Below are 27,971 nucleotides of genomic sequence, written 5' to 3'. Positions count from 1 at the left end.
AGAAGAATCCCACCACCGTCATCTATGTTAGCCTTTTCTTTTTCTCCGAAGCCAATCAATTGACATATAAATATCCCTCCCCTCATATCAAATGAACTAGCTCCCAAAAAAAAAAAAAAAAAAAAGGTTGGAATTACACATTAAACTTGGACAGCTAGCACATAATTAATACCTGAACTTCATTAAAATTTTCTCCCCAAATCACAAAAATGAAAGTTAATCACTCTCCATGAAAAATTCATAAAATAGACCATCTTCAACTACAATAATTTCACATCAACCAGCCGAGAGGTGAAAATAATGGCACAAGGCCGGCGAGAGCCAACGGAAACAGAAAAGGAGCTATCCTCCTATACGTATTTACATACCTCCGAGGGCGAAGCCCTCCAATATTCCATGGGCGTTCTCTCTCTCTCTCTGTCTCTCTCTCATGCGTGGACTTGAAAAGCCCTCTGTGGTTGACTTCAAAAGGAGATGATTTATACTATTATTACAAAAGTCTTGTTGAGCTAAAGTATACAAAACGAGGTGCATGTTATCGGTGGGGTCCTATACGTAGGCCTTCTTCATCATCCACTAACCTCCGCCAGGTGTGGGGCCACGATATACCCAAGGTTGAAGAAGGACCTCCTTACTATAATGGGCTCAACCCCACGCAATCGAACTCCTCTGCCTCTGCTCGTTTGTTGATAATCCTGATTTTACCTTTTCTCATTTTTCCTTATATCCTTAAAATAATTTTTAAATCACAAAAGGGTAAAAACAAAATTGAATTGAAAACAATCAATTTATTACAATACTGCTATTAAAGGAAACCCCTTGTCCAACACAAGAAATGTGATCCATGACAATTGACAAACAAAAACACACGTTGCTTACAAAATAAAAACAAAGTAGGAGACACCCTTGAAGCTAAAAATAGATCACAACACCCACGGAGACTTTTCCTTTCTTCAAGTCAGTCAAAAGAAAGAATGACACGTTGCTAACAAAGTATAAAATATAAAAACAAATTAGACAAGGATCGATCCATGGAGGCCGGCTGGGTGTTAAGCAGTTGTCTAATTAATTGGAGCTCCAAGAATCTGAAGACGGTCTTTGTAAGAGACTGCAATCATGAAAAATCTTGTCCTCTGCCCGCACCTGACCTCATAAAAGCTAACGGTGTCTCCTGCCCGTAGCTGCTTCTTTCGAACAAACTTGATCCACCCTGCGCCGAGATAAGCTCTTCCATCAGTACTTGTACGAAATCCCATTGGCCAGGGCTTCATTTCAACGTCATATAAAGTGATCCCTCCACTTCCATTAATGTTTGCTAGGGAGCAGAATCTGGCAGCGTCTGGCTTCGGTATATAAAGTTTATAGCCTCCTCTTCCTTGGACGTCACTTGGTGCCAACCTTTTCTTAAACACCACTTCACGCTCGTAGTCCCGGTACATACAATTCGGACATGCATGTCCTGCTGTTGCTGCCATGCCCCAATTCAGACTTGAGCTCGCCACCTATTAAAAATGAAAACAAACGCTTAGAATAAGTTCTAAAATCATTCACAAAAACAATCAATAACACATTATAAACAAAAGTTTGACAAATTCTATCTATCTCAGTTTAAAAAAAAAATAAAAAAAATTGATGAAACCATCCAATCATATAAATCTTACCCCTAAACTGAACACCGTTTAAATATTGAATGGTTATGTGCATAGGGTGTTATATATACACATATACCGCGAGGGGTCACTTTCAAGAAATAAAGCTCATTGAAACTTAATGGCTTTATTTCTTGAAAGTGACCCCTCGCGGTATATGTGTATATATAACACCCTATGCACATAACCATTCAATATTTAAACGGTGTTCAGTTTAGGGGTAAGATTTATATGATTTGATGGCTCAATTTAGAATTCGCGTCAAATGACGATGGTAGCCCTATCGCCGTTATGCGCTATTATAAAGCTTTGGTCTTTTTTCTGAGTAAATGATGTGGGACAGAGGATAAAAAATTACAGCCCTGCCTACTCTGCTGTACAAACTTTATATCTTAAGCTTGGCTTCAACATATGGTTCCATTTTTTTGTTTTTTGTTTTTTTTTTTTTTTTGGAGGTCTATCAAGTTTAAAAGTTAACTATTAAGAGTATAATGGTCTATGATGTAAGAGCCTACTACGAATTTTTCATGTAATGAGAAGAGATTTACCTATTAAAAAAAAAAAGGGTTCAAAGGAGTAATTCTATTAATACTTTTTAAATTAGATAAATTAATGTTAAGCGTGAAAAAGTAAATTACATATTATATTAATACTTTTTAAACAATAATTAAATTTATTAAATTATTTATTTATTTTATTAATTATATTAAAGAATATAATGAAATGTTTAAATTATAAGGCAGGTGTAACATAATTTTGATAAGTGGCAACAAAGAATAACATTATTCCCTCTATAAACCAAAATCTTTACTAACTCCGCCAACAACCACCGCCACCAACGCACAGGAAGGCACCCCATCAATCAGCCGGAATACGACGAACTTTCCGACTCGAATCATCCAAAAGTTGCGAAACAAGAGCAACTGCGCAGAACCCATGGACTTGTCCTCGTGGCTCCGACGCAGCCTTTCAAGCGCAAGCACAAAGACCAAAAACCCAAATCTCCCAAACCAATCACACCCAGACCCACAACAAGAAGAAGAGGAACTATTCGGAGTCACAGAGCAACTCATTGAGTTCGTCAAGCCCTTCACTTTCGACACCTTCAATAATTTCGCTCTCCAAGGTATTCATTCCCTCGCACTATACCCTCTGTTTAGTTCCCGAGAAAACATCATAGAAAAGAAGATTATGAATGTTAAAATGTTTTATGTGCGGTTGGTTGTATAAGTTAATGTACAACTCTCTTTAATTAAGCTAAGAAGTGGATTTAGGTTCATTTCTTTCTTTCTTTTGATTAAAACAAAAAAATTTCAAGGTTGCAAATTTTTGAGTTATTTTGTCTCTTCCTTTATTTTTATCAGCAACCAAACGTATACATTTTTATTTGAATCTAGTTTTTGTTATGCAGTATTTGGTTGCTCGAAAATTAGAGGGAAAGAGAACAAAACTTGCATTTCTACTCAATGTACTATATTTGCATAAGAGTTTCACGTGTTCATTTCTCTATGTGGTTTCTTTGGAATTTGTTAGAATAATGGTAAAGAGATTAAATTCATTATTTCTCATTAGCTTAGACTTTTATATTAATTGATAATTTATCATAGTATTAGAGCAGGTGATACTGAGTTCGAATTTAGACCCCATTCTATCTTCCATACCCATTTAAAGTTAAAAGATTTTCAAGGACTTGCGATTCTAGCCTATAGTCTAATATATCAGTGTCTGTAATTTAATCTAAAGAACATGCAAATTTCATTGAGGTTGGTGCAGATGATGAGGGAGCTGCTTGTGGTGATGTAACCCCATCAACTTCAGGCAATGTCCGGAAGGATCTTTCCGAATGGCAAGAGCGGCATGCTCTTCTTGTGATCACAAAAGTTAAGGTTGATTTCTTTTTTGTTTCTAATTCTTCAGATTGGGTTTAAAGGAATTTATAGTAATGTGTTTTTCTTTGACAACAGTGTAGTATATATTTTTTGCCAGGGCGTTTTCTACTTATAATCAAAGAGAATTGCTTGTTGGGTTTGAATGTCCTATAAACAAAACGTTGTTTAGATGTGATTTTTTTTTTTCCCTTCTTCCTCTAAGCCAACGTTAGCTCTTTACTTCTTCTTTTTTTTTTCCTTCTTTTAGTTTTTTTTATCTAGTCTAACGTTAGGTCTTCAATTTTTAACGTTAGTTCTAACCTTGGTAAAAAAACAAAACGTTAGTCTCACTTTTAACGGAAAGAAAAAAAAGGGGGTTAACCTTAGTTAGCAAATTGCTATTAATAACCTTTAATATTTAATGTGCATATTAAATGCTTAGACACTTGGCACCATTTTATGTGGAATGGACAGATATTTTCTCCAAACCGGTTTAGAGAAAATTTCTGTCCTTTCCCTATATACTCACAAAAAAAAAAAAAAAAAAGTACTTCCCTATATGGTTTACAAAGGAAATATTAGTTTTTCAGTATTTTACTATAGGGAAATGCTATGTGTTTTTATAGTATTCCCTTAATGTTCTCCCAACTGTGATGTGGCTTTTAAAATTACCGTTGAATCATTATTAACTTTTAATTTATTTGTGATTTTAAAAGTCATATCATAGTTGAGAGAACACTAAGAGAACACCAAGCATTTCCCTTTACTATATATATATAGTTCATCTCTCACTATCTATGACTCATAGAGTCAATAGTCTCATTCCCTATGAGAAATGTTTTAATCTAATAAAAACTCTACATTTTGCTATAAAAGTCTACATGGCAAGATGCCACATTATTATATTTTTTTTTTTTTTTTGTGCAGGGAAAAAGATAAAACAAAAAGAAGATGATGTAACATTTTACCATATGGACTTTTATGGACAAAATATGAAGTTTGTATTAGTTTATAGCATATCTCTTCCCTATTATAGCAGTATAGAAGAGTTGGAAACGAGAATTAACCGACACGTGGAAACAAGAATCAACCGACGATTCTATTCCTTTACAATAAAGAAGGGTGGGACCCATTCTGTAATTCGTGAAACATTTACGTGTATTTTAAACATTAGCAAATCAATGTGGTATAATTTATAGTACTTGTTCGTTTACTTTTTTTAAAAAAATATTTTTATGGCTCCATTTTCTACTGCGTCTTAATTCATGGCAGAGGAGGATGGAATTCTACCTCCAGGTGCTGTGGAAAGCACATAAGCGAATCCAATTTCTATTAAACGTCCAAGCATAACAATAAGGTTCGCAGTTGGTTCAACTCTCGTAGTTATTTGAGAGGTATTAGGGTTCTTTAAACTAACCTTTAATCTATCCAACTACGTGCTTGAGCAATTAAGCACGTAACACAAATCTTTAGAGAACTTTATTTCTCTTATTGTTGCAAAGCTTGTTCAAGTAAGCAATAGCATTAACTAATCATGAAACAATAATAAATGCACAACAGTCGAGCAGAACTAGGATTTTTTACATAGAAAATCCAAACTTGCGTAAATAAATAAATACATATAATTTCTCTGTGTGCACGCACGTGTATATATAAAATAAAAACACACAATTCTTAAACTTGATTTTATGCCATAAGCCATAAATGTATACAAAATTACATGCCTATAAAATCTATCTTTAAAAAGTTGCATGCAACACATTTCCTATCTGATACTCAGTACAGAAAAGTTGCAACCAAAAATGGAATATTGCACCTCCAAACGTCCAGAAGATACCAACTCTGAAAAAATGGGTATCTCAGCAGCTCAGCTTATCCTCTGCAGCATCCTTCTTAAAGATTGTTTTATCTCCAGCATTTTCCCCACAGGTGACAGCAAGAAGACTACAAGATTGTTTTGAAGCTCCTTAAGTTGATGATCAAACATCATTTACAATGCAAGCTTTCTTTCCCGGGGAGTAGAAACCCCAATTCTCTTCTGCAACAAAGCCTCACAAGCTCTATACAGAAGAGTTAGAATCCAAAAATCATGACCAAAACAACTAATACAATTCCTCCAAAACTTTACTCATTCATCCAAAGAAGAAAAGAAAATCACAACATCCGCTGGATTAAAACCCTCAACTGCTGCACCAAACCAATTTCTACTCTTAGAGAAGAGCCACAACACTTCTAAAGCCACAAGCAGAACAAAAAAATCTAACCAGAAAAATCCAAATCCTGACAGAATTCACCGCCCAAACACTAGAAAATCCTAATGAAGTAATCCAGGAAACAAAACAAACCAAACCCAATACCTTTATTGCAGATATATGAACAAAATCAATCAACTTCCCCTCACTGATTGAATCAAAACAGCTGAAAGCCCTCAATTTCAATGACGAAAGCTGCAGAAATCGAGAAAATAGCCAAAACCCAGATGAAAAAACAAGGGAAACTCAATGTCTCAGATGACAAAACAGAAAAACTGACCGATTCATATGGGGAATCAAATGACTTTCAAGTTTCAACTACCCAGATGAGTGCCCAGCTTGTGCGCTTGCCCCTTGAGCAGTGTAAAGATTTGGCAAATCAGCTGAAACCATTTGGGGGTGAAAAATTAACATAGAGAGGGCAATGCTATAGAAGATTAATATATTTATGGGAATTGTTGTAAAAATTCTTGGGTTGCGAAAGACCCCCAAGATCACGCGTAGGTCTACTCATGGTCAAGTACAAATATGTAAGTAGCAGGAATAAGGGGAAGTGAAATAATATGCAAACTAGCAACATTATTAGTAATCACACTGCATCTACCAACACGCAACAGAAGAAATTCTGCTTCATAAGGTGCAATTAATTTAACAAGACAAACTTCATAAGCAATCTGCAACTCTTACTGGCGATAGGCTTCCTTTCTTTTTGTCAAGCATACGTCACCATCTTTAGGTAAATTGCTAGAAGTACTATATGCAGGATTGTGGGGGAACCCACATAGAAACATTTACAAGAAGATCTTAGAGATCTCAATGTTTCAAGACACATAATATTTGTCACTGCAACCATGAAGATGCTTCTGATTAGTATAATTAACAGCTAATCCTTTCAAAAGGGAAAAAGAGGTTAGTTTGTTACAAATTGTCTCTCTCTCTTTCACGAATAACCTCCAATCCCATCCAGGCCAGTCCTTCCTTCACTATCAATCTACTTGGTTCAACGTCAAAACAGACACAAACATATCCAATCAAACGCAACCCACACAAACATGGAAGGGCACAAGCACAGTAAAAAAATAATGCTAGAAACTATATTTGTTTCCAACAATTATTACACGATGTTCGCGATTACTTATATTAAGCAAAGGGTAAAACAACAACTATCCAATACACAGATAGAAGAATCCCACCACTGTCGTCTATCTTAGCCTTTTCTCCAAAGCCAATCAATTGACATATAAATATCCCTTAATATCAAATGAACTAGCTCCAAAAAAGTAAAAAACATAAAATTCGAATTACACATTATAACTTGGAGAGCACATAATTACCTGAAATTCATCAAAATTTTCTTCCCAACTCACAAATATGAAAGTTAATCACGCTCTCCATGAAAATTCATAGAATAGACCATCTTCAACTACAATAATTTCACAGCAACCACCAAATTGCACTAGGGGAAGGAAAGGAAACAGAAAAGGAGCTATCAGTACCTCCGATCAAGGGCGAAGCTGGAATAATATTGTGATCGGCGAAGCTCTGTTTCGATCCGAGAGTGAAGCCCTCCAATATTCCATGGGCGCTCTCTCTCTCTCTCTCTCTCTCTCATGCGTGGACTTTAAAAGCCCTCAGCTGTTGACTTCAAAAGAAATAGGTATTACAAAAGTCTCGTTGAGCTTAAAATATACAAAACGCGGTGCATGGTGACAGATGACAGAATATCCTTTCTTTAATTTTGTGGGTACCATACTCGGGCCTTGTTGATCATTCACTAGCCTCCTCCTGGTGGGGGGCTTCAATACCCAAGGTTGAAGAAGGCCCTCCTTACTATGATGGACTGAACCCCACGAAATCGAACTCCTCTGGCCTCTGGCTCTGGTCGTTCTCCTTTTTCCTATCTTTAAGGAATCCTTATAATAATTTTAAATCACAAACTCGTAAGAAAAATTGAATTGAAATGTCGAGATGGAATAGGATAGATGGGATAGATAGAATACAATAAATTTATTACAATACTATTAAAGGAAACCCCTTGTCCCATGACAAACAAAAAACACACATACGTTGCTTACAAAAACAAAATAAAAACAAACTAGGCATTCCATTGAGCAAGACTTTTGGCGCGCACCCTTGAGGCTAAAAACAGAACAACACCCATCACCCATGGTGTTTGTCTAATTAATTAATTGGAGCTCCAAGAATCTGTAGACGGTCTTTGTAGGAGACTGCAATCATGAAGAATCTTGTCCTCTGCCCGCACCTGACCTCATACAACGTGATGGTGTCTCCCTTGCGTAGCTGCTTCTTTCGAGCGAACTTGCTCCACCCTCTTTTGAGAAAAGTTTTTCCACCACTTGTACAAAAATGCATTGGCCAGGGCTTCATTTCAACATCACTGAAAGTGATCACTTCACTTCCATTTGCTGGGGAGCAGAATCGGGCTGCATGTGCCTTGGGTATATAAAGCCTATATGTCACTTCGACACAAAATCTTCTTAAACACCACTTCACGCGCGTAGTCCCTGTACATATATTTCGGACATGCTTCAGCACATGGATAAATCCCACTCGAGGCTGAATCTGCATCTCCTGCTGCTGTAGCCATGCCCGAATTCATACGTGAGCTCGTCTGTAATTATCAAATCGGAGGAAAATGGACAAACTATTAAAAAAAAAAAAATTAAAACGCTTAGAATAAGTTTTAAATTCATTCACAAAAACAATCAATAACACATTATAAACAAAAGTTTGACAAATTCTATCTATCTCAGTTTTTTTTTTTAAAACAAAAAACAAAAAAAATTGATGAAACCATCATATCATATAAATCTTACCCCTAAACAGAACACCCTTTAATTGAAGGGAACTTCAATGTTTAATTGAATGGTTACGAGTATAGGGCGTATATATAACAATCTAAGCTGACTGTGACAATTTGGGTCACCAAAAGCAAATTGTTTATTGTGAAGTGTGCACCAATGCTGCTGCTTTACCGTCTTTGCTGATTCAAGAATATAGTATAATTGGAGTGGCTGAGCTGGGGTTTAACTTTGTCCATGAACTTTTTAAGATTATAAAAAGCAAGAATACCGTATAATTGGAATGGCTGAGTTTTTTTTTTTTTTTTTTGAACTTTAGGGATTGGGGTTGAACTTTGTCCATGAACCGTGTAAGATTATAAAAAGAAACAATCAAGAATAAAGAAATTGGAATGGCTGATCAGTTGGGGTTGAACTTTGTCCATGAACTGTGTAAGATTACAAAAAGAAACAATCAAGAATAAAGAAATTTGAATGGCTGAGTTGGGGTTGAACTTTGTCCATGAACTGTGTAAGATTACAAAAAGAAACAATCAAGAATAAAGAAATTGGAATGGCTGAGTTGGGGTTGAACTTTGTCCATGAACTTTGTAAGATTATAATAAGAAACAATCAAGAATAAAGAAATTGGAATGGCTGAGTTGGGGTTGAACTCTAGGGATTGGGGTTGAACTTTGTCCATGAACTGTGTGTAAGATTATAAAAAGAAACAATCAAGATAAAGAAATTTGAATGGCTGAGTTGGGGTTGAACTTTGTAAGATTATAATAAGAAACAATCAAGAATAAAGAAATTGGAATGGCTGAGTTGGGGTTGAACTTTAGGGTTTAGGGTTTAACTTTGTCCATGAACTTCTTAAGATTATAAAAAGAAACATTAATCAAGATTAGAAGAAGAAACAATCAAGTTCAATCCCGACTCAGCCACTCCAATTATACTATATATATTCTGGATTGTTTATTTTTATAATTTTACATAGTTCATGGACAAGTTCAACCCCAATCCCTAAAGTTCAACCCCAACTCAGCTACTCCAATCATGCTATATTCTTGATTGTTTCTTTTTATGTTCTTAAAAAGTTTAACCCCCAAAATTTTCCACTTAAAAATGATGTCACAGAATCAGCCATGCATCCCCTGTCTTATTCTTCAGAATCAGCCATAGAATGACAGAGACAGCAGCCATGTGCTTTGCCATATTATTAAAGTACTGTGGGACAGAGGACTCAAAAGTTCTGTGCTCAGATCCTAACCGTTAAAAATGAGGCCTACTTTGCCGTGACAAACAATTGGTATCTTAAACGTGGCTTGAACATGTAGTACATGTTTTTTTTTTTTTTTTTCCCCTAATTTTTGTTGGTGCATCAATTTTAAAAGCTAACTATCAGATAAATGTAAGAAAAAAATAAATTCGTGAAAGAATTTGTAGAATACAATGATCGATGGCACAAAACCTCCCTAGCTTCGATGCTTTTTATTGGATAAGTCACCGTACCTATTGAATAATAAATTTAATTTTAATAATGTTTATTTAAATTTTTTTATTTCACATTCTCATGTGTTATTAAATAACTTAAAGATATTGAGTATTTTAGTTTTTTAAGAATTATTTTATATAAAAATTACATAAAAGTTATATGAGATGTAAATGAATGAATAACGTGAAGAAGTTATTAGAGTCATTTGTATCCTATAAATACCTATGTAAGCAAATTATTTTATTAAGTTGAATGATAGAACACAAAGTCTTCTATTAATTCATTATTCCTCTTCTTATTTTGTGTTCTCTCTTAGTGTGTGTTGTTTCCAATTTTCAACGATATCCACGTACGACATAAAGTTGTAAACGTACACAAACTATAAAGTTAAACCATAATTCACACTTCATCAATCTATGTGTATACTTAATCTCCTTATTCGATCAAAATGGTTGGTGCCAAGCCATTTGACTCTATGTGTGTCTTGGGTAGCAAATTATCTAGGTTTGATGAAGATCCCATTTCAAATCCTTCTTCGTATTGTCATATTGTTGGGGGCTTTGCAATATTGTACTCTTAAAAGGCCTAAACCAGTTGTTTCAATATTTACATGCTCCTATTACTACTCATAACTGCCGCTAAAAGGGTACCATGTTACTTGAAGAGCACCCTTGATCATGATATCTATTATACTAAAGGTTCGATGTAGCTCAATATTTTCTGTAATGCAGATTGGGTTGGCGATGTTGATGATTGTCATTCTACCACCGGCATTGGAGTTTTTCTTGGTACATGCTTAATCTCCTGTACAGCCAAAAATATACGAAATTGTAGGATATTTTATTATGTTTATTTTTATTTGATATTGTTTTTATTTTATTCTATGCTAGTCCTCATTTAAGTTCATGCAAGTGTCTTGATAATTAAGCCATATTTTATATTCCAATAATAGCTGATGACTCAGTCCTATAAAATATTGTAATAGTTTACTTATTTAAATGCTATTATGTTATGAATAAAGGAAGTAGAAAATTATTTTAAACATTGTGTTTGAAAAGATTTTATGTTCCCTCCAACGAATCTAAAAGGTCTAGGTTCCTTCAAAATCTAACGATCTATCCATTTATGTGTTTGTGAAAGCATTCACGTAACATTGATATTAGAGCTAAGTTTAGTTCGATGGCGAAGTTGATTATCTTGAAAACATGATAGAACGTGTGATAAAGAAGTTGGAAGAAGCTAATGCCAAATTAGATGAAGTCTTCGATGAGCAACCACAAGCAACCCAATCCCACGACCCAATCTCACTGCCAACCAATTCCAACGCTACCCATTTGCACCAACAGTCACTACACCACCCAGTTAAACTCCATAACCCACCCCTAGCCACCACCAACGTAAAAATAAAACAAAACAAAACCTAAATAGAAGAAACTCACCCCCAATAGCATACGTTAAAATGAGTATTAGCATGAAATAAAATAAAGACAATATCAAATAAAAATAAATACAATAAATTATTATACCATATCATATATTTTAATATATCCTAATATTAATAATTGTTCCTCATTCTAGTAACATAATATTGCCCCATGGCCATCGGCTAGCTATGCAAATCTTTATTGCTTAGAATTTTATTCAAAGGCTTGGAGATATCCCTCATCTCCAAATCAGTTTTTGGTGTCATAAAAATTGGTGCTTTAACAATTAACACTAGCTTCTAACGCGGTTTTTCATGCAAAAATTAAGTACATTGAGATTGACTACCATTTTATCCGCAAGAAAATTATCAACAAAGAAATTCAAGCCAAGTACATTTTCATTGCCAATCAAGAAGTTGATATTTTTATGTAAATGTTAATTTATTATGAGTGTTCTTGTAACTGTTGTTATTATAAATTTTTACTAAGAACAAATTACAACATCGTTTTAATTGCTTAAAAGAACAATGTACATCATTTCAAAAAAATCATGTAGTGATGTAAAAAGGGTCGAGAACAATTAAATAAATTAACATTAAGCGTGAAAAAATATATTTAAAGTTACATTTAGTCATTTATATGTTTTAAATGATAATTAAATTTTGTTGAATTGTTTATTTATTTTATTAATTATATTCTTTAATGTTTTTAATAACATTTTGGTGAAGAAGAATAATCTATAATTAAAATATAAAAAATATATATAATTAATAATTGAAATTATATACAGCTTAAAACACCTCGTTAGTCATATTAAATTATTAATCGGTGTAAATTAATTGTGATAAATGGTAACAAAGAAGAGCAATATTCCCTCTCTAAACCAAAATCTTTACTAAACTCAGCCAACCACCACCACCACCCCGTCAATCAGCCGAAATACGACGAACTTCCCGACTCGAATCAACCAAAAGTTGCGAAACAAGAGCAACGGCGCAGAACCCATGGACTTGTCCTCGTGGTTCCGACGCGGCCTTTCAAGCGCAAGCACAAAGACCAAAAACCCAAATCTCCCAAACCAATCGCACCCAGACCCACAACAACAACAAGAAGAGGAACTATTTGGAGTCACAGAGCAACTCATTGAGTTCGTCAAGTCCTTCACTTTCGACACCTTCAATAATTTCCCTCTCCAAGGTATTCATTCCCTCGCACTTTACCCTTTGTTTGGTTCCCGAGAAAACATCATAGAAAAGAAGACTATGAATGTTACAATATTTTTTGTGGGCTTGGTTTTATAAGTTAATGAACAACTCTCTTTAATTAAGCTAGGAAGTGGGTTTAGGTTCATTTCTTTCTGTGGTTTGCATAAGAGTTTGGTTGCTCGAAAATTAGAGGAAAAGAGAACAAAACTTGCATTTCAACTCAATATACAAGATTTGCATGAGAGTTTCACGTGTTCATTTATTTTCTGTGGTTTCTTTGGAATTTGTTAGAATAATGGTAAAGAGATTAAATTCATTATTTCTCATTATCTTAGACTTTTATAGTATTAGAGCAGGTGATACTGAGTTCGAATTTAGACCCCATTCTATCTCCCATACCCATTTAAAGTTAAAAGATTTTCAAGGACTTGCGATTCTAGCCTATAGTCTAATATATCAGTGTCTGTAATTTAATCTAAAGAACATGCAAATTTCATTGAGGTTGGTGCAGATGATGAGGGAGCTGCTTGTGGTGATGTAACCCCATCAACTTCAGGCAATGTCCGGAAGGATCTTTCCGAATGGCAAGAGCGGCATGCTCTTCTTGTGATCACAAAAGTTAAGGTTGATTTCTAATTCTTCGGATTGGGTTTAAAGGAATTTATAGTTTATGTGATATTCGCAATGTCGAAGTTTATTTACCACCTAGTTTTGCCTTGTAGTTAATAACAGTTATTATAGTAATGTGTTTTTCTTTGACAACAATGTAGTATATATTTGTTGCCAGGGTGTTTTCTACTTATAATCAAAGAAAATTGCTTGTTGGGTTTGAATGTCCTATAAATGGACTTTAAAGATTCTATATAACTGCATTTTTCTATTTTGGTTATTGGTAAATCCTAATTTCTTTATCAAGTAAGTTGGTGGTGTCATGGGCAGTAGTGCCCTTTACAGTGGTGAATTCGGCTAATTTCAAGATGCTATGAAAAGGAAATCACTAAACTAAGCTTTGATCTTTGTGTGGGCACAATGGATAGCCATAAAACTATAAAGAGAAAGAATGAAATCTTTTGGTTAATGGAAACTCAGTTAAAATGGAGGCCTATCAATGCACGGTATGCACCAATGAAAAAGTGTGATTTAATTCAAATTAATAGAGTGAAAAGAGGTAGAAATAGGCATTAAATAATGAGTAGAAGTAGTTAAGAAGGTTATATTTAATTTGGAGGCAACAGAAGGACAGGATGCCAAAAAGATATGTAGCAGATCCTGATTAATTGATGAAGATCTTAAAGCCAACTCCAATTTAACTGAATTTAAAACTTAGTTGAGTTGAGTTTTTGGACAGTTTACATATTGTTGTGTATTATCTTTTCAATAGAAAGGGGATTTGCATTTGAAATTATGACTGATATGAAATTTTGTGCTTTTAGTTGTTTTATGTTTCTCCGGGTAGACTATTGTTTCATTGCACTTATTGGATTTGGAAAAGACTATAGAAACTATGTCCAATGCATTGAGTACTCAATATATTGCCTTGAATTCTCAAATCAAATCTTGTTTGATTGTCATTGCTTAATTCTTAGTAGCTTATACTGTTCAACTTACCTAAACAGTGGATTGATACATGAAGTGATTTTGCTTTTTAACTTTATGAATACTTTCTTATTCTTCAGGAAATTTCCCAACTTAGATATATGCTATGCCCTCGTCGCTTGAAGGAACGTCAGTTTTGGAGAATATATTTTAAGCTTGTCAAGAGCTATGTGACTGAGTAAGTTTCCGAGTTTTTGATACATAAATAATTAAAAACATGAAACATCAGGGTTTGTCATAATATAACTTCGACAGTTCCTTCAACTTTACCTGGCTTGACCACATGAGAAAATGAAGCATCTTTGAGTTTTTATGTAGTATTACTCTCATAGAATATGTTTCTCTATTAGCGGATGATAAGACTGTCCTGCACTTGATTGACATGTCTTCTTAAGTGTTACACCTTTATTCTTTAAGACTCTTTTTCATGGGGGTGCAGGTTTTGACTCTAACTTCAAGAACTTTCATTTTTTTTAGACCTTTTTTCTGCTACTAGCTAAGTGTCTCTCTTGTGTACTTCATGTGTACTTGAGTTGTTCCTTTGTGCTTTTCAATAAAAATAAATAAATAAATAAATGGCTCTATCTTTAGGAATTAAATTTCAAATGATTCATCCAAGCAGTGGACTACTAATTTAGCTTAGGCGTTTGTCTGAGTTTTACATTCTGTAAAAATGGAAGGCAGTGATTGGTTTCCAACCAACCACGAGTAGATGCAGATTGCATTCAGTGGAGCCCAAAATTTTCATCCTCATCTCATTTACAGGACCGGATTCTTCAATATTTAGAGTTGTATAGCCTCTCACACCAATAGCAGAGTAGAAAAATCAGTCACTTAAAGATTCCTTGAAAAAAAAAGAAGTGATTCATTGTTTCTCAACAACATTGCACTCTCCATGCACTTGGCTCCAATTTAATTGAAACCCAAGCTTGGATTTGACATGGAAACTGCTTTCACATATTAATTTTTCTTGTTTGTTAACCCTGTACTTTGTACAGCACCACCATGAGAATCCTCTACCTAATGCACAATTGGGATGAGGAAATGAGATATACTTTTGCAAATCAGATAATACCTAAGCTGGTAACTATCTAAATTAGTCTCTGGCTGGTCTTTATTCAGCATATTATGGTCCTTGCATTTAATTTACTCTTCTTATCATCATGCTTTTGAGTCAACTAGAAGCTTCTAAGTTAGCTGTGCTCTGAATATTCTTTAATGACTGGAACAATAACTTAGCCCAAGAATAGTGTAGAAGGAACGGGGAGTTATGAAAAAGAGATAATTAAAAGAAAATACAGAAATAGGTGTGTGAAATACTTCTATTTCTTCAAGAATGCTTCTTTGCAGATATTCTTTTGATCAATTTCCATGTTTATATCCTTGTTGAGGAAATTTGATGTTGGCCAACATAAAATGAACTAGCTCCAGCTATCCTATAATCATGCTAAACCTTCTCCATCTTTTATTTTTTCTTTGTTCCTTTACTTCTAAACTAATGCTGTTTGTTCTTTTGATAATCATTATTTACCACTTGGATGCTCTCTCTTCCATGCACTCACAAAATGTTGTTTCTTGCATCGATTATAAGATATGAGCTGCGTGCAGTTCAACTAGCGAAACTGAAAAGTATGGCAATGGAGAATGAGAAATCTTCAGAGACCAGTGTATATGAAGTTGAAATGGCGGAGGCAAAGCACACAGAGAGTTTAATGCCTCCCACTCCATAGATTGCAATGCATTTTTTCTTCAGCAAAAGTAGGAACGCAGCAGGTAGTTATTTGTTTTACTTAATGAAAAATATGCTGATGATATGATGTGCTTAAATCTACATAATTTTAGTAAGTAATACATACTTCGTTTCCTTACTTTTTTCTTGACTTCCCATTAGATGATCTGACCATAACTAGAGTAGAGGGAAATTAGTGAAGATTTTAAATTGCAAAACTTTTGGATCTTGAAGGAAATCTCAAAGATGGCTTTTATGGGCTGGCCTGATCACGTTTTGTAAGCTATACTAGATACAAACAATTTTTATGTTCATAAGGGTCTTTCATAAGATCTTTTTCAACTTCTTTTTCCCAAAACTCTTTTACCAAGATACTCTGTATGACAACATTTTTATCCTTTGCTTCCAAACTTGGAAGCACACTTTGTGTAGCATTATTGGGCTTGATTATAAAGGTACTTATAAGTACTAAGTTTCACTTTGGTTCTTTATTAGGTGAGGACCGGGCTTTGAATGCACTCTCCCAATCTATGATTAATGTGAGGTACTAGGCTTTCCAATATACAGTTGGAGTGTTGTTATGAGTACTACAACTTTTACTACAAGTGCCTTATAAGTTGATGTGACAATCTACGTAACACAAATACATTGCATGTACTGTACGTACAAAAACCCCATTCCTCATAATAAAATGTGTCACGTTAGTTCAAGAGTAACTCCAAATATTTTCCATATGGTTTTAAAACGTGTGTTCCAATTATATTGAACTATACTTAAACACAAGTATTCTTCAAACTATCATGTATATTTTGTTAGAATTGTAATTAAATGATTAAATTTATCTCTTCCTATTAGCTTAAGCTTTTGGAAAAAGTGGTAATTTAATATGGTATCAAAATCAAAGGTCATGAGTTTGAATCCACACGTGAGAGAAAGTGTTGAAATATTAATTAAATTATTAAGTTCTTCAATTTCTATTAGCTTAAGCTTTTGAGATAAATGGTATTTAATATTGGTATCAAATTCAATGTCTTAAGTTTGAACCTTGTTTCCATCTAATATTTTCGGTCTTGAGCTTTTAGGACAAGTGGTATTTAATATTAATCATGAAATGACTGATAAGGTATTTTTCAACTATGAAGTATGAACACATCATTGTCGAAGAAAAGATAGGGATTGAACTGTTATTGCTATAAAATAAACAAATCCTACCTATTAGACTGGGCAAAAACCCGCCCAACCCGTAGACTCGCCTCAGCCCGCCCCAGCCCATGTGGGTTTAGTGTTTATTTTCGCAGGTTCGGGTTGGAAATATTCAACCCATGCGGGGCGGGGCGGGTTTCGGGTTTACTAATATTTTCTATGCGGGTACCCGCCCCGACCCGCTCCTACCGGCACTTAAGGTACCAAAACATAAAAAGAAAACCCTAGACTTAAGACCCATTCGATTTCGGCTTTTCAAGTTTCACCCAGTACTGTTGAATCCCACTGCCCCCCAGTGTCGATCTCTCGAGTCTCATCTCACAGTCGCACCCCACCACCCGCCGCACCTCTCAATCTCTCATCTCACTCTCGCCAGTCGCCTCTCGATCTCTCACTCCGCCGCTCCGCTCCTAAAAAAATCAAAAAAACAAAAAAAAATAAAAAATAAAACTACGATTGAAAAAGCAAAAGAGAAGCCCAATAATTTCAATTTGAAGTGGAATCACAGTGAAGCAGAGGATCGAAATAAATCCAACTTACGCTGCAAAGTGGGTGGGACGGCCGAGGAAACCAACTGAGAAGGAGTTGGTGGAGGTGGGTGGTCTTTCATCTCCACATCTTGAGTCATCTTGAAGAATCTGCCAAAACCGTATGGAAAACACACAGTTAAAATACAACTACTTACAAATCTGGAGAAAGGCCGGCCGTTTGAGGGAATGAGGAGCTCTGGGGCTTGGTACCTCGTACCTTGGTTGGGGATGCTTTCTACCCACTCTTAAGGTCCTAAAACACAAAAAGAAAATCCTAGACTTAATAGACCCATTCGATTTCGGCCTTTCACACAGACCCTGAACTGTCGATCTCTCGAATCTCATCTCACTCTCGCACAGCCACATCCCATTGCCGCACCTCTCGCCAGTGCCTCTTGATCTGTCACGCCGGCCTAGCCCAAAAAATTGAATAAAAACAATTACAAAAATGTCATGTCAATAAACCCGACCTGACCCGCAAATACGCACCTATTTATCCCGCACCGCAAATACCTGACCCGCGCAGATCTTGGTCATTGGGCTCGGGTAGCGGGTTGGAAAATCTCAAACCCGCAAGGTGCGAGGCGGGTGGGAAAAAACCCGAAACCCGCCCCGCCCCGCCCCGTGCCCAGCCCTACTATTAGGTTTCATTTGATTTGTGCATACTTAGAAACTGTTGTTATACAATGAGATGCACAAAGTTAGAATTTTCTTTTACAGCATGGCTGATGAGAGTGAAGAACAAGGGTTAGGCTTCTTTCCCATTGCCAAAGGAATAGGGATGGGCCCACTGGGGGCCCAAGGCTCCTGGCCCCCACAAACGTATTTATTGATATTAATAATTTTTTATTTTATTTTTTTTTTAGTAAGATGAGAATTAAAGGATTATAAATGGTGGATCTTTTCTGCTGCAAAGCCTTGAGTCAAGGCGAGGAGGGGCAGGACATTTTTCCTCTTAAATACCATGAGAAAAAGGTCAATGCCAACTTCTTCAACCCACCTCTTTTGTCCATTTTTTCTCTTAAAAAGAACATAAATAAATTTACAGACATATATTTAATGAATACTGTCATAAAGCATTTATGTCATTTTTCATTGCCCTCATACCAATTTAGAAATTAAACTGTTCTCAAGAGGTAGTTTAAATGGTTGAGATCACGTCTAATAAAGTAGAAGTCACTAGTTCGAATCTCTCTCCCCCCTCTTGCACGGACATGTAAAAAAAAAAAAATCAGAAATTAAACTAGTCTCACATTTTGTCTCAAGACAAAAATTATTTTAAAATATGTATTTTTTTTTTATTAACAAAAAACATGTATATATTAATGTCAAAAATCTTGGTTGGTCTAACACAAGCTTTATGCATGTTACAAGTCCTATATATACCATAAATACTTTTATCTATTCAACCAATCTTTACCGTCAATATTTTACTGCAAAAATCTTCATTGATGAACATATAAGGGGCCAAAACATATTTTATTTTAGAATTATATTTTGTATCTCTCAGACAAACATCATGATTTCGTCACTAGAGACAAAGCCTTTGCCTTAAAGGAGGGGGTAAGGCATAAACCCAAGGGTAGTTGTACAATGATCTCAATCAATGGCTAGTAGGTCTTCCAATTTAATGTTTGAAGGTGACATACCATTATTATACCACCACCTAGACCTTCTTTTTTCTTTTCTTTTTTTTTTTTGTTTGTTTTTTGTTTTTATGTTTTGTTTTTATTTTTTTTGGTGTTCCCCACCTAGACCTACTTGACAGGGTACTACATGATATACTATGCTGGAATAAGTCTACTTGTAGTATGGCACAATATTACATTGTTTTACTAAATGCGAGTTAGTAGGGTAAGTGTCCACTTAGTTTAGCAGCTTGGCCAATTTGACCAGTTTTTTTTTTTTTTTTTTTTTTCATTTTTAATCACACTCAGGGAAAAAAAAAATTTGCGATTTTGTTTAAAACGAATATTTAAACTGCAAAATTGCAGAGCCTAAATCACTCTATAAATATGTTTTCTGAATAGCTCATCATAAGCTCATAGAAAGCTAGATTGACATCATTCCTAGCCTCTCATTTCAAAGTGAAAACAACTTTAGTCTTTGTATTGATCCCATTAACTTTGTCTAGTTCTATATGTATTTGTTTGTAGCTATTCTTAAAAGGAAGATTTGATAATAGAGAAGTACAATAATTGGGGTGTAATCCACATACCTTTCATGAGATTTCACCCTGGTATGATAGGAAGGTTGATTAGATATGCACAAATTTGCCCACTTTGCATTGGACTTTAGGGCCTTTGATCCTTAGGAAAGCACTAGATTTTATAAATTTTTCACATCCTCAAAATATCTAATTATTATAAAACAATTATCCAATATTTTTCCTAACGGTGAAATATTTAATTGAAATATAAAGTAAGTTGCATAGAGTTATATACTCAATTTTCATCCCTCTCATTTTACTGGGTTAATGTGGTAGTGTCCAACTACCCTTAAATCAATTTTTATTAAAAAATAAAAAAATAAAAATTCAAGGGCGTGCATCAACTCAATGGAGTGGAAATTGAGTATTTAGAATTACCCTTGAACTTAAGACTCGATATCAGCTTAAATCAACATTTATCTTAAAAGTTTAAACTGATAAAAAATGACAAATTTAATAATTTAATTAATACTTGGGTCGGAAAAGATCTATAGATGTGAAATACATGGCTATGTTTTTTAAAAAATAATTTGGAGAATCTAGAGTCTAAACCATGGGCTGCATGGCTAAAAGAAGGTAAAAGAAAACAAACAAACAAACCATGCACTAATAATTTATCACATCACTTGTAGAAGGTTTTTTCCTAAATGTCCAAAGAAAGAGGCAAAAGCATGCCCATTAGGTCTACCAGCTGGCCCTACCTTCACCTTCCAGTCTCCCAAAAGGAGTGATGAAATAATTAGCTACATCATAAAATCTATGTTGAACATTTTGCTGCAGTCTGGTGATGTAATCAGAGCAGAAGAGTACAAGTCCCATGTGAATGGCTCAAAGATCTTGCCCTCCACAAACCCACGCATCATGGACATCCCATAAATGCCCCCCCGCCCTCCATTGACAATCTGAAGCAGCTTTACTACCACATATATCAGAAGAAAGAAGGAAGAAAGGAGGAAAATTTGAAGACGCTGAAGATTAAAGATGACCCCATTGTCAGAAGAACTGAAACGCACAAGTAGTATACTTTGCAATAATCCAAAAATGGTTGGGCAACCCCACCAGGCCACCACCATCAGTGCTTTATAAACTAGATGTGCCGAGTACGGATAGAGATTCATAGCAATTATCGGTCCGAATTGCTATTAATTTAGGTCAGTAATATGAGAAACCTTATATAAGATGGATGCGATTGAATAAATTTTGAGTTATCCAACCACTTATTAAGACATGTGAGTCTCATACGTAGTATCTCATATTACATGTTCAAATTGCTAGTGATTCGAACAAATAATTGTTGTAAATCCCAATTCGCAAAATATGAAGGACCCAACTGCCAATTCGACCGACAAGCCTCGCGTTAAAAAGGAAAGGAAAAAAAAAAAAAAAAACATTTACAGTTTTTCATTTGGGTCCAATTAGAAAGATATATAAATGTTTTTCTTAGGAGAAAATACACTTTATCTCTCTGAACTATCCACTCATTTGAACTTTTAACCCAATGTTTAAAATGTGACACTTTACCTCCCAAAATATCTGACATTGATACTTGACCCCATGAAATATACTTTACCTCCTAAGTTGACACTTTACCCTCCAAAGCTTATTAGTTACTTCAAGGGGGTAAAGTGTACTTTATGGAGGTCAAATGTCAATGTCAGATACTTTGAAAAGTAAAGTGTCACTTTTTAAACATTGTGGTTAAAAGTACAAATAAGTGGATAGTTCAAAGGAGTAAAGTATATTTTTTCTTCTTTTTTTATAATAAAAAAGAAGGCTAAATCTTTTCCACTAACAATGTGAATGGAGGGAGGAAATAGGACTGCGACCAGTCTTATTTCTGGCTGCAGTTCAATGTGTCACTTGGTGTACACAAAAGTTCGCACTTTTTTAGGGGATGTTGTAAAGCAAAGGCACAACAAGAGAATCACCTTCCAATATGAAAGTTTCAAGCTAAAGGGAGACTGCCATCCTTGCTGCTTGCAGCAAGAGCTTTACCAGAGTTTGGTTAAGAGCCCGGAGGGGCAGGGGGGGTGGATGATTTTTTGTCCTGAGAGTTTTGGCAGCAGCAACTTGACCTGAAAAGGTGCTCGAATTGGAGTGTCACAGATGAGGTGCCCATTTTTCCAAGGGAATGGACAGCCAAAGGACATTTGCTTTGGTTGAACAGGTTAAACAAAGGACAGCCAACCTGAAGATGCAGTCCAAGAGGCCCCTACCACCTTGACCAATCCTCACATGTCAAGGCATCCAAGGCAGAAAAACAATCTCAATCTAGATTTGCACACTAAGAAACATCAACATCAAGACTTGAATTGGAATTGCGGGTAAAATGTATCAGTTCAGAAAGGCACTAATCAAAATGCCATGAGACAGAGGACAAGACAAAGCATATAATATAACAAGAGAAAATAGCTAATTTATTTCCAAAGAGACACGGTTAATCCCTAACTAAATATACACAAAACTGAAACATTAAGAAAAGAAGACTGGAAATGCATTCTACTAATAATTAGATATACCCCTTAAAAATTACAATTCATGAAACTATCCAAACCCTAAACACTACCCTACCCAATCTCCTCTCTAATGAATCCCCATTCTCTTGAACTAGGGATTTTGGTATTTTTAGCTGGTTAGTGTGTAATTAAGCTCTGTAATGTTACAGATCATTAAACCACACGTCTTAGCTCTAGTTTCCTTTTCAATGCTCGCACTTCAAATGCTCAGCCAGGAATCAATTGAGAAATTGCAGGGAAAGCAACTCCCAGTAAATTATCTTTGTTTAGGGAATTATCTGCACCCATTCGTACCGTCCTGGGAGGGGCAAATCATTCACGAAATCGAAGTTATACCTGCAGAAATCAGAAATATAAATTAAAAATGCTTTTATGAGGTGACTAGGGATGTATAATTGTCAAAACTCAAAAGCCACTTGCACTGCTGATTAAAAGTAAACCATACTGATACTGCATTTAAAAGGAAAGCGAATCGAAACTCTTAAAGCATGTTTAGAATTGCGTTAAAAATAGAGCTTTTTGTCTCTAAAAAAAGAGCATGAAAGAGCTTTTTAGGAAAAACATCATTTTTAAACTTTCTGTGAAACACAATTTTGAGCCTTTTTAAGGTAAAAAAGTAATTTTTAAGTTTTTTACCAAACCAGCATTTTTTTTACTAAAAATATTTTTTAAACTCTGTTAGCGCAATTCCAAACAAGTTCAGAAGCAAAGAGCGGAAAAGATAGTAGCGTACTTCTCAATAAATATTCTCTGTTGTTGCTTCTCAGCATAGACAAAGAACTCCTCCATCTCATGTGCTGTTGGGATGTTTCTTCGCATGCCATTCCTAACTCTTCGGTTTGTTTCAGTAGAAGTTGTTCGCCTGGTGGTAGAACCAGGTGTTCCCATGGAATCTGAGTCCCTCATACTACAAGGAGTGCTCTCCCTGGTGCTCCTACATGCACGCCAAAACATTTCACAACTATACGTAAACACAAGTTATCAGCTAAAAAAAAACCAGAAAAAAAGGTTCACACTTGGTACCTAGAAACAGCTTCATGTATAGTTGAGCAACTTCAAAGTGTTTTTAACATACTACCTAAAGTATCATTCAGATCCATATTCGTAGGGAAAAGAAACCCACCAAATAAAGTAGCAGGTGTTTAATATGACAAGCACCAATTTGTTAAAGTAAGAACTGTAACTTTTTGGTACCTACTGAAAATCCCCCGGAATAGAGTAGCCTACACATCTTTCAGCCAGAAACTAGGCCCCATGAATACGATATATCATTGCTAACACAAATGAGGCAAAAAAAAAAACTATTGCTGACAGAATTGTGAAAATAAATTACATCACCCTTTTCCACCCTTAAAGGAGCACCCAATTTTCAGCAAGGTGATTTCGAAAATCAAAGAGAAAATAAACGACAACCAAGTTGACGATTATAGAGGATATCCAGTAATTTTATTTTCCTCGTGCATTAAATTTGAGGTAAATATTGAAAGGCTAGTTTTGAAGATAAAAAGGACCAATGAACTGATGTAGCTCCCCGTGGGCTTAGATCCAGTCAAGCATACACAGACACTAGACTCAACGACAATGACTTTAGGAGATTTATTTTCCACATCAATTTCTTGACAATCTTTAAAGGCATTTAATGAATGGAGATGTCAAAAATGAAAATAATAAATTCTGCTAATAGGTACACGAGTTGCACATACATAAACTGCATGTTATTCATTAAGGCACTTCACAAGTCACCAACATCACTACTTCTTCATGAAAGTGATTTATCAGGGTATCCATGTTTCTTCAGAAACAATAAAACATCTATAAAATCAGATGAAAGAGGAAAAAGAAAACATATACAAATTAAAATGGCCGAGACCCGTCCAAGGAAAATAGATAATCTTCTTTTCATCTTTTAATTTTTTATGTACTATATATAAAAGACAACATCCAAACCCAAAGACAAATTAAGGCGTGTTTCATGGCACCATGTAATTTAATACTCCGTATCTCATTTCCTGGAGGCAGCCAAAAAGAAATCATGAAAGAAACAAAAAGTCGATTGTTTTGCAATATATGATTTACACAAACAGAACATGGTAGCCACCCAAAAAATAAAAAATTATAAACTTGAAAAAGCAAAAACAAAAAGAAATACACCAAAGTTGCAGCAAAACGTACCTGGGTTTTTTCCCCCTTTTCTTTCTTTTAAGTTGTATAATTAGAAAATAAGAACTCCGAAACTTCTAAGATTTCAAATCCTTTCATGCAAGCTAGAAAAGATAAAAAAGTTGACATTTTTGCAGTAAAATTCAAAATTTTCCTCTTTTTTTCTTTTAAACTTGAGGCGTGTCACGAAAAGAGGCTCTTTAAAAAATAAAAAGGAAGGAAAAACAAAAAACTAAAGCCCCACAAAGAGCTCTTTTAGCACAAAAGTGATAGAAGGATGAAGCAAAAGCTTCCCATTTTTTTTTCTTCTTAAGAATGAAGTAAAAACGACACCCAAAATAAAAATTCAAAAAATAAACCAAAAAAACAAGCAAAAACAAAAACAAAAGGCCAAGCAACTGAACAAGGAACCCATAGAAAATCCCATTTCTACCAACACAACACAGCGACACTGAACCCAAAAAAAAAAAAAAAAATGAAAATGAACAAACAAGAGGCAAAATAACCATTCAAAAAAAAGTAAAACAAAAACCCATTTGAGAAAAACACAAAAAGAATCGAAATTTACCTGTCTCTGCCTTCAAACTCCGGAGTATTCTCTCCAAACGAAGCCTCAACGCCCAAATCATTACCCTCCTCCGCTTCGTCGCCCTTCCAAAACTCACCGACACACCCCTGCTCGTCCTCATCCTCCTCCTTGACCTCCACCGAGCCCACCTTCAGCCTGGAATTGCTCTCTCCGCAACACTCAGTAGTGGGCTTCTGCTGCTGCTGCTGCTCTTGCTGTTGTTTCCTGAGTAAAGGCGGTTTCTGTAGGCGGCGGCTGCGTAGCTGGAGGTAGGAGAAGGAGGATGCATCCGGGGTGGGTGCAACCGCGGGTGACGGAGTTGTCTTCTGGAGCCGCTGGAGCGCTAGCGCCTTGGCTCTGGTGCAGACGCCAATGGAGTGCGAGAGCTCCATGAGCAGCGCCACCTCACCTGTGATCTTCGGCTTCTTCATGTACTTTCCCATCTCCCTCTGTCTGTTATCTTTTGTGAAAGCGAGACTCCTTTGCTTCGTGAGAGATAGAGAGAGAAAGAGAGATTTTGTGCAGAGCGAAGAGGAATGGTGGGGGAGGAGGGGGAGGGAGTGGGGGTGAGGAGGGGGAAAGAAGAAAAAGGGTTGGGGGTTTAGGGAACAGCACTTCATTTATATTCTCGTCATATTCCTTTCTCTGTGGTCCTTTCCTTCTGTCTACGTTTTAAGCTCTCATTTTAGCGCTATATATGAGTAATTTTCTTTTTTCTTTTTCTTTTTTTCTTTTTTTTAACTATGGTTAAACTGTAAACTTTCGATTTACTTTGTCCATTTTTAAATTCGACTTTTAATTTTTTCACGTTTTTCTTCCATCTTTTTTATCCATAAATATTTACATGCTATTTACATGCACGTCACATATCACGTGATAAAAAAAATATTTTTTTATTTTTATTAAAAATATCAAAATCTTTTAAAAAAAAAAATTTAAATTTAAAATATTATTTTTATTTTTATTATCAGTGAATCTGTGAAATTTATATGGGTCCACACATTGACCCCACGTATTTAATAGTAATTTTTTAAAAAATAGAAAAATGGGAGAAGGGTTAAGAAAGTAAATGAATCATTTATTTATTTTTTTATAAAAAGTAAAACATTATTTTTTTACCTGGCGAGGTAAAACTGTTTACATGGCATTAACTATTAATACAATCTAAACAATTTTAGATGAAATAATTTAACTGAAGTGAAAAAAACTAGAGAAATTAAATAGAAATCATGCTATATTATCCACGGGTTGTGAAAGTGAGAGACTCTTTTGGTTCTTTTCGTTGTTTTCAACCTTTTTTTGTTTGTTTATAGAGTGAGAGAGTGTGACGTATACATTGTGAAAGAGATGTATAACGTTGTGAAGAGGCGGTGGGGGGTGGAGGAAGTTGGGAGGGAGAGAAGAAAAGTTGAGGTTGGGGTTTTATCAAACCAAAAATACTACACTTCACTAATTTTATAACAATTCCCCAAAAATAATTTACGGGATATTGTCACGTCAGCTAAAAAAAAAAAATATCCAACAACTTTTATTGGAGGTAGTCCAGCCACTCCAACCAAACATGTATGAGTGGTGCGACCACTCTCGGATATTTTGAAGTGGTCAGTGGGGGAGCCAAACAATTCATATAGTAGGAGTTGCTGAATTTTTTTTTTTTTTTCTTAAGTTTTTATTTTGCATCATGTAATAAACTGGTACTTTTTTCTTTTTCTTTTTTTTTTCTTCTTATTTTTCTAATCACGAGTACTTAAATACAATGAGGAATTAAACTTAGACTTGTGTCAAATTCTCTAATTAAATGTTTAAATTCTAACAACCAATATTCTCAACATTTAATAACCAAAATATATAAATTACAATACCACTTAGATTATGAATTGAGCTTAGAGTAGGAGAAAAGAAAAATAAAATTTTTCTTTTCTTATTTTTGGGGGTGCCGTGTGAAACTTGGGTAGGAAAAAAAAAATATATATATATATTAAATCTTTTACGGCACCCCCAAAGCTCAACGTGGCTCCGCCACTGGAGGTGGTTGTTGTCACCCTTGACTTGCCATTTGGTGGTCATGACCACTAGATTAAGTGATTGGAAATGACACTAACCAAGAGAAAGGGGTACAAATTTTTTTTCCTTAACTTAGCGGTGTCTACTCTTGGAGAATTGTAAAATGGTTGAAGTGTAGCATTACTCTTTTGTGGTGCTTGGATGGGGATAATCTTTTAGTAATCATTTTTAGTTGCATTTAAGTAAAAGGAATCAAGATGCTAGGATTATGGGAATGTGGATTCCCTCTTAAAGAGGTGAGAATTCACATCCCTTTGGCATTGGGAAAGTTGTTTTCTTTTAAAGGACAAAAATGGGTATACTTTGCTTTATGAGTCTATGAGACTATGACTATGTGATTCAAGTCTTCACCCATACAAGAGTGACTCCATTATATATATTTAATAGGTGTCATTGGTTTATGATTTATTTTTTATTTGATAGGGTTATTGTTATACAAGAAAAGTTAAACTATTTGAGAATTTTGTTGTACTTATTTTTTAATGCTACTTTTTGGGCTTGATTATGACAATTTGTAAAATCTGTACATAAAAGTAAGAAAGTATTTTATTCCACAAAAAATTAAAATAATCAAGTTTAATTTATTTATAGATAAAAAAATAAAGTAATTAAATCAAACGGTATAGGTAGTATGTATATTGGTAAATGAAAGAAAAAACATGGTTTATATATAGGTTTTCTTTCTTGTCATTTTTTTGT

General features: G+C 35.0%; 4 protein-coding genes across 5 annotated transcripts; 2 read left to right on the top strand and 2 right to left on the bottom strand.

Annotated features, from left to right (window-relative positions):
• Positions 1-1,061: 1,061 nt before the first annotated feature.
• LOC132165844 (B3 domain-containing transcription factor NGA4-like) lies at positions 1,062-1,475 on the bottom strand. Its single transcript, XM_059576525.1, has one exon. It carries the CDS (start codon positions 1,473-1,475, stop codon positions 1,062-1,064), a length of 414 nt encoding a protein of 137 aa, XP_059432508.1.
• Positions 1,476-2,471: 996 nt separating this feature from the next.
• Positions 2,472-3,577, top strand: LOC132165842 (uncharacterized). Its single transcript, XM_059576523.1, has 2 exons — positions 2,472-2,775; positions 3,423-3,577. Exons 1-2 carry the CDS (start codon positions 2,586-2,588, stop codon positions 3,575-3,577), a joined length of 345 nt encoding a protein of 114 aa, XP_059432506.1. The 5' UTR covers positions 2,472-2,585.
• An 8,798-nt stretch (positions 3,578-12,375) lies between these two features.
• On the top strand, positions 12,376-16,732 carry LOC132166146 (uncharacterized). Of its 2 annotated transcripts, none has more exons than XM_059576918.1 (5): positions 12,376-12,689; positions 13,209-13,321; positions 14,374-14,471; positions 15,885-16,066; positions 16,518-16,732. In XM_059576918.1, exons 1-4 carry the CDS (start codon positions 12,497-12,499, stop codon positions 16,021-16,023), a joined length of 543 nt encoding a protein of 180 aa, XP_059432901.1. In that variant the 5' UTR covers positions 12,376-12,496; the 3' UTR covers positions 16,024-16,066; positions 16,518-16,732. The 2 variants fall into 2 exon arrangements, with proteins under 2 accessions (XP_059432901.1, XP_059432902.1); XM_059576919.1 differs by lacking the exon at positions 16,518-16,732 and adding an exon at positions 16,185-16,472.
• A 5,623-nt stretch (positions 16,733-22,355) lies between these two features.
• LOC132165691 (cyclin-dependent kinase inhibitor 3-like) lies at positions 22,356-25,768 on the bottom strand. The gene is made up of 3 exons (XM_059576351.1): positions 25,209-25,768; positions 23,214-23,414; positions 22,356-22,816 (listed from the first exon to the last, which is right to left on the bottom strand). Exons 1-3 carry the CDS (start codon positions 25,649-25,651, stop codon positions 22,747-22,749), a joined length of 714 nt encoding a protein of 237 aa, XP_059432334.1. The 5' UTR covers positions 25,652-25,768; the 3' UTR covers positions 22,356-22,746.
• Positions 25,769-27,971: the final 2,203 nt, after the last annotated feature.

This window comes from Corylus avellana, chromosome ca11 (assembly GCF_901000735.1).
Source record: "Corylus avellana chromosome ca11, CavTom2PMs-1.0".
In the NCBI taxonomy this organism is placed as follows: Eukaryota; Viridiplantae; Streptophyta; class Magnoliopsida; order Fagales; family Betulaceae; genus Corylus; species Corylus avellana.
The sequence above is the reverse complement of the archived record's forward strand: the minus strand, read 5'-3'. Positions and strand labels throughout refer to the sequence as shown.